This window comes from Wolffia australiana, chromosome 4 (genome assembly GCF_029677425.1).
Source record: "Wolffia australiana isolate 7733 chromosome 4, ASM2967742v1".
NCBI classification, from domain to species: domain Eukaryota; kingdom Viridiplantae; phylum Streptophyta; class Magnoliopsida; order Alismatales; family Araceae; genus Wolffia; species Wolffia australiana.
Window position 1 is genome coordinate 16,921,900 of NC_135838.1, and position 6,985 is coordinate 16,928,884.

The 6,985-nt window shown below is 39.6% G+C and overlaps 1 protein-coding gene across 2 annotated transcripts; it reads left to right on the forward strand.

The window, feature by feature from the left end:
• The first annotated feature begins 2,726 nt into the window (after positions 1-2,726).
• LOC144702121 (Mitochondrial substrate carrier family protein) lies at positions 2,727-6,225 on the forward strand. Of its 2 annotated transcripts, none has more exons than XM_078574012.1 (7): positions 2,727-2,868; positions 2,958-3,066; positions 3,713-4,094; positions 4,341-4,537; positions 4,619-4,763; positions 5,411-5,564; positions 5,948-6,225. In XM_078574012.1, the coding sequence occupies exons 2-7, from the start codon at positions 3,008-3,010 to the stop codon at positions 5,977-5,979; spliced, it is 969 nt and encodes a 322-aa protein (XP_078430138.1). In that variant the 5' UTR covers positions 2,727-2,868; positions 2,958-3,007; the 3' UTR covers positions 5,980-6,225. The 2 variants fall into 2 exon arrangements, with proteins under 2 accessions (XP_078430138.1, XP_078430139.1); XM_078574013.1 differs by having other exon boundaries at positions 2,732-2,868; positions 2,954-3,066.
• Positions 6,226-6,985: the final 760 nt, after the last annotated feature.

Sequence of the window (6,985 nt, forward strand, 5' to 3'; positions counted from 1 at the left end):
CTCCCTTAGCTCCTCACCCATCCTGATGTGATCAGGATGGTGTAACAACAATGATAGGGTGTGTGGAGCTCATCAAGGTGAAGGAGGATATTTGATGTAACAAGGACCACATGGGTACTTCTTAAGGCCGCACACATGAGCAACTCGACTTGTCTCGCTCGAGAATCCAAGAAATTACGGATGCGATCTGTGCATAGGTTCTTCGTTATATACTTTTATTGATGTCATTATGGTTCTATTATAAGTCTTCCACTGCATGGAACCATTATATTCATCCGGATCAAGGACTATAGAACCTAACAATATGTTTATCCTTTATGGGGGACAAACCATAAGGTCTTAATACCTTAAGCCTAATGCACACTCTTCAATCCTGAAGCATATGTTAATGCCCTTACTCGGGGCTAGTTAACAAGGTCAACCTCCATCATCTTTCTATACTGAGGAATGCCTTTCTACATTAAGATGCTACATCCAAGCAATTGAAGTGACTCTAGACGATCATTGCTTAAGTTTATGAACATAAATTCCATTGAAATGTTTGATAGATCTGGAGAATATCTAATGTATACTTTCTTCTACCAGCTCAATGATGAATCTTCTTCTATACTTCACTAGCAGGGAGGTTGAGCTTGTTTCCTGACCACCACCAGTTAGTGTTAATGTGAAGCGTGGCGTGAGTCAACCATGGGGTGTACTAGGTACACGTAGAGCTTCAACATAGTTTCTTCATCCACAACACTAGTTCTTATATCTAAGAGATATCCCAATAGGCAAGGACCTTTGCATGGAATTGTGTGCAGCTACGAAAATGGGTCTAAGAGAGCTGCACTTGTAAAGGTCTGAATCTGCTACATGTCTCACATTTTGAGAGCATTTCCTAATGGGCATCAAAGATGAAAAATAGAATTATGTTGTTGACAAATCCATGTTTTGGAACACTTCCCTCTTGGAAAGTGCACCTTCTAGCATTTTGAGGCATCGAGCTGTATATTCTTGTTCTCTATTATTGCCTTCATAGCAAGGCCTATCAGCATGTGGTATGCGTCTAATCTTGCTTATGTAGCTGAGCTAGCACACCAGAGCATAAACCCATTTCGAGGGTGTGCACAAGCCATTTAAAAACTTGGATAATTTAGAAATAAACTATTTAATGTTAGATATATCTCATAAAAATTGGCAAAATTATTTAGTCTATTTCTCCAGTTAAAGTATTGTATTGAGAATAGGTTGTTATTGTGTTACTAATGGGTTTTCATTGGGTTAGTAATAGGTCTTTTTTGGGTTTATGATGGGTTGTCATTGGGTTGATAATGGATAATTGTTGAGGCCCTATGGAATTATTATTTGGTAAATAATGGGCTGTTGATAAGTCTAAATCCAAGGTGCTGACAGGTAGACATGCAATGCTGCCCACTTAACATTGACATCTGCAAATTGGGCCTAACCCTCTTATTCCCTGCTGGACTAGCCAAGTGCAACGCCTCCCACTTTTCAACCCACAACCACCATTACCGCCTCCCATTGCCCCACCATTTGAACTCCCCTAACCTAACATCTCTCTCTTTGAGAAAATGTTATTTAATCCAAAATTTTAGGTTAAGTATGCCACAAATTTCCTTCTGCCAATGATATCTGAACAATAAACCACAAGTTTGGTACTTCCCAGTCATTTGTCTTCTACTTCTATGACCTCCCTGTCTTGTTCGTCACTTTGTCTCTAGGGGTCTGCCCCAAATCTACTTAAGTACCTCTTTCCATGGCCGTGAATCAAGACTAGGCACTTTATCCATCCAATCTCAAGCTCACTAAATGCCCAAGTCGCCAATCCCTAAAATGAATTTCATAATGGTATGATGATCTCATAATAAATTCATATCATTGAAAAACTCCTTAGACTTCATTGCAAGTATCACACAAGATCGTTGAGGTCACCCAAGAAATTGGTGATCATGAATGTTGAAAAATAATTGATTGTACTAGACAACGTCTGCGCAACAGACGAGCCACCATAGAGGGCTGGCCATGATAACTTCCCCAACAATTGGGCTGAGTGGGCCCACCAGGCATGTTTTGGGCCCATTCCCATGCTGCAGTCTCGACATGTGGACGGCTCATCACTATCACATTGACACGCCAACACCCATCTCTTATTTCTTTATGTTACTAAACATCATTTCATCTCTATCATTTGTCTTCCCAACATCTCTCTCTCTCACTCTTTATGTGTCTGGACCTTAACTATCATCCCTTCATCTCTATCCTTCGTCTTTCTAACATCTCTCTCTTTCTTTATGTATCTGGACTGTAATTATCATCTCTTCATCTCTATCCTTTGTCTTTCTAACATCTCTCTCTATCTCTCTCTCTTTATGTGTCTGGACCGTAATCATCATCCCTTTATCTTTATCCTTTGTCTTTCTAACATCTCTCTCTTTCTTTATGTGTCCGGACCGTAATTATCATCCCTTCCTCTCTGTCCTTTGTCTTTCTAGCATCTCTCTCACACTACATCTTCTCCTCATGCACAGACATACACTATCTCATCATATTCATATGCAACTTTATCTATCTCTCATGCCGTCCCATGCCATCTCTCTCTCATGCATTATATCCCTCTCTCAAGGATACATTCGTGGGCCAACTTGTATTCGGTTGACATGGGCCGTTAATAAAAAGCCCAAAGGCGGGGATTTATAATGGAGACGTACGCAGGCCGTGCGTAGCAATTTTGATCCGGCCTCTGGCGCCTCTAAAGAACGTTTTTGCCTGAAAATCGTGCAAAATTTCTTCAAGGGATCGTTGGTGGGAGTTGAGGAAGAGATCGGGGCGGCGTTAATCTTTGATCACCGGCGTTATCTTTCCTGGGTAGGCATCGAGAACCACGTTCGATTATCAATTTCATCGACTTTTCTGGATTCTCTGACGATTTTGGTTTTTTTTTTTGTTGGAGGTAGCGCGGGGTGTGCAAGAATTGAAAGTAAAGCTTTTTTAAATTAGAAGAAGAATGAGCTCCGTGCAGGCGGGTGTTCAATCTCTCGGCCGGACAGAGATCAACTGGGACAAGTACCGTATCTCTTCTCTCTCCTTTGATATCTAATACGCAAACAACCAAATCTCAATTGCGGGTTTACTTAAACTTCTCTATTTTTATTGTTTTGTACTAGTTTTTTAAAATTTCTACGTGGATGTTTGTTCCAAAAGTGTAAACTAGCTCATTTAATGCTGGGTGACTAACTCATTTCCTCTGGTTTCTTTCTTTGTTTCTTAATTACCATTGTAGGTTAAACTTTTCGATTTCATGATATTCTCTTAGTTTAGATGTCTTTATCCTATTATGCTGAAATGTTTGATTCTTCTGGCTTAATACAACAACTTTCACTACGTTAATGTTGTTACTCGTCATATGCTTGAAAATAGGATATTTTAGTAGTTCTCAACGTTGCATTCTTTGTTTCTCAATTACTATCTCTTGTAATTAATTAACCGACTAATGTCAACTTGCGGAGTCAACATTCTCTTCTGATGTTTTATTTCTGGCTACCTCATTACGTTTTAGTTTGTAAAACTTAGATTTCAATTCTTAGAACACTTTGCTCTTTTGGGTATGATTCTACTGGCTAAATGGGAAAGCTGAAATAAACTTGTTCTCGTGTCATTTATCTTGAAAATTTAGAGGCTGGAGATATTTAAATTAACTTTTCTTTCACAGGCTTGATAAAACTAAATTTTATGTTGTGGGAGCTGGCCTGTTCACCGGCGTTACAGTTGCACTCTATCCTATCTCTGTTGTGAAGACGAGGATGCAGGTTGTCTCAAAGGAGGTTGCAGAAAGGAGTGCTGTTTCGATTGTAAAAAACGTTCTGAAAACAGACGGTATTCCCGGGCTGTATAGAGGCTTTGGAACCGTAATTACTGGCGCCATTCCAGCAAGAATCATTTTTCTCACATCTCTGGAGACTATTAAAGCCGCCTCATTCAAATTGATTGAACCGTTCAAGTTCTCGGAGCCAACTCAGGCGGCAATCGCCAATGGAATGGGTGGCATGACAGCATCTCTTCTTTCACAAGCAATTTTTGTGCCCATCGACGTGGTAAAGAAATAACCGGATTTTTAATCGACTTTCTATCTCTATTTTATGTAAAAGAAATGATTCTCTTCGGTAGAAGTTTCCGAAGAAGATTACGGCTTTGTCTTGGTAAAATTTTCGCGTTCTCTCACTAGTTTTTGAATGCTGTTGATCCAATATTTTACCCTTAACTGTTTTTGAAATATATCTTACCCTTAATGATTTTGTAAATTTACTCTTTTGTTACTGATCATGATACACTTTTATTAGGTCAGCCAAAAGTTGATGGTCCAGGGTTACTCTGGATATGCAAGATACACAGGCGGTCTCGATGTTGCTCGCAAGGCAATAAAAGCTGATGGGATTCGAGGCCTATACAGAGGGTTTGGGCTTTCAGTCTTGGTATATTCTCCCTCAAGTGCTGTGTGGTGGGCAAGCTACGGCTCGAGTCAACGGATCATTTGGAAGTATGAAAATTATTTATTCTGTCTTTAATAACTTTTGAAGATCTCCTGGGCTTTTTATTTTTCATGTGATTGGGGTTACAGTTTCTTGGGTCATGGCAAGGACCAAGCAGAATACCGTCCTAGTCCATGGATGTTATCTTGTGTTCAAGGGGCCGGAGGACTGATTGCTGGTGCAACGGCTTCCATCATTACTACTCCTTTGGATACAATAAAGACGCGATTGCAGGTAATTCTCAATACACCCAATCCTTATCAAGGGTATTTCTATCAGTAATCGTTCGATTGTATGAGTTTTTATTCACCAGTTATGGTGTAATCATAGTTTTTCTAAAGACTTCGGACTAACAATAGGACTCTGGCGTGATGTCAGACTTCTGATTGTTTAACCTCCAGAATTTATTTAATTTTCATTTTTGAATACCTTATTCTGACATATGTTACATTAGAATGTACCTGTGGTTTAATTGTTGTGGGTCGTATGATGCAAGAAAAGTGGCCCAGGTTGACGGAATTGAATTGATCGAGTTAGCAGATTTCTTTTTTATAAAAATGCGAGCTCTACCTTCCAGTTGTTTCTCTCTGCAGAATGATTCCGTTAAATCATTTCACATGTGATGAGTTTTGTGATCTTTTTTCTCGATGTGACGTAGTTATGTGTTGAAGAAAAGGAGCTATTTAAATAAACTTTGTGAGACATGTTTCTTGCTCTTGTCCTTCAGGGTCGGATGGTTGTACTTTTTGTAGAAAAGAGAGTATCTTATCGTATTTCTATATTATTATTAGAAAATATATTATGTCTCAAGCGACATAAAATGTTTCTTTCTCTGAAACGGATGTAGACTACTTTTTAAAATTCTTGAAATTTTCATGTAGGTTATGGACAACAGAAATCGAGAAACTGGAAGAGATGTTATCAAAAGACTAATTGCAGAGGACGGATGGAAAGGCTTCTACCGAGGATTGGGCCCCCGTTTTATGAGCATGTCCACGTGGGGCACTTCAATGATATTGGCCTATGAGTATTTAAGTATGACATCTCTCCTCCTTTCAAAGAAATTCCTAGAATTCACCATACTGCAACATCATTCTTCACTTTTTAGCATTTATTTTCTCTATATTATCATCGCTCTTCACATGCAGTTCTACGTTTCATTTCCATCGTTTCCTTGAAAAAAATCGGTTTTCGTTTTTACACATTATGATTATTCCGACGCTTTGGAGATAACACGTCTGATGAATTCTTAAGTGTAGGAAAAACTGGGACGAGAAAGCTTAAACCTCATTATAGCTCATTTACATACAAACATATATGTATGTATGTGTTTGTGTGGCGCATTTTCTTGCAGTCTGCTTAATTTCTTGCCTAGTTTACCAAGATTGAAGCTTATATTATCTGTCTCATCTGGGCAGAGCGGTCGTGTGCTAAGGATGACGGTGTTTGACTTTCCCCTTCTCCCTGTTGCTGACTGGATGATCTGAAGAAATATGGAACGTAGAAGAGTATCATGCTTGTTGAAAAACGATGGTGCGAAGTCTCCCGTCTTTTCTGGAGGCTCATTCATCGCCAAATTGTATTTTTACGATGACCCATTGACATTCTTATTCGGATACCACATGGGTAGTAATTTTTTTGGACATATCTTTGGGAAATGTATTGATACATTAATAAATCTTGATATTCTGATGACCATACTAAAACTCATTATTATCAAATCCAGAATCAGCCTCCAATGACAGTGATGAGTCGCCTTCGTCCCCGTCTTTCATCAATGTCTTTTGCCAGGATGCCGATGATGAAACTGTCATTTTCTATCCTAAGCATGTTGTATCATGATCTTATGTCACTGTCTCCTGGCCAACTAGGGATGGTTAGATCATTCAGAACGTTGAGCTGGACGGTTGTGCGATTCGGGGCGGTTCTTATGTTATTTTCACTCTCTTGCCCTCTCTCTCTCTCTTGTCTCGCAATCTTTCTCTGTTATTTTCACCTCCCTCTTCTCTCTATCTTTCTATGTCATTTCTCATTTTTTTTCTCTCTCTGGTTTCTCATCTCTCTAGTTTCGCAAAAACTCTTGGAAATCCTTTCTTTCTCGTCCACTTCAGGGGTTGCAGATGCGCCTGCACGGGTCACGAGTGATGGTTACAAGAATGTTGAAGAAATGATGGAATGTTCAGCATCTCTCCGCACAGATTACGGGGAAGTGTATCATACACGATAACATTCAGATATGAATGTAGACACATCGGGCAGCGATTATCATTCCAGTCCTGGGTTGAGGTTTTGAATGCGCAACTTTAAGTTGCAATGAACAAAATGGCTGAAGCGAAGAAATGACCGAATATTCAGCATCTCTCCGCACAAATTACAGGACGAAAATTCGTCCCGAAGACCACCGGACGGGACGGTTTTCGTCATGTGGGATGAAAAACCGCCGGATTCACATCCAA

Bases quoted from the DNA above. Each gene is read 5' to 3' on its own strand.
- LOC144702121 (XM_078574012.1), top strand. From the start codon at position 3,008: ATGAGCTCCGTGCAGGCGGGTGTTCAATCTCTCGGCCGGACAGAGATC. The intron at 3,067-3,712 runs GTACCGTATCTC...TTTCTTTCACAG, and splicing joins ACAGAGATCAACTGGGACAA to GCTTGATAAAACTAAATTTT. The intron at 4,095-4,340 runs GTAAAGAAATAA...CACTTTTATTAG, and splicing joins TTTTTGTGCCCATCGACGTG to GTCAGCCAAAAGTTGATGGT.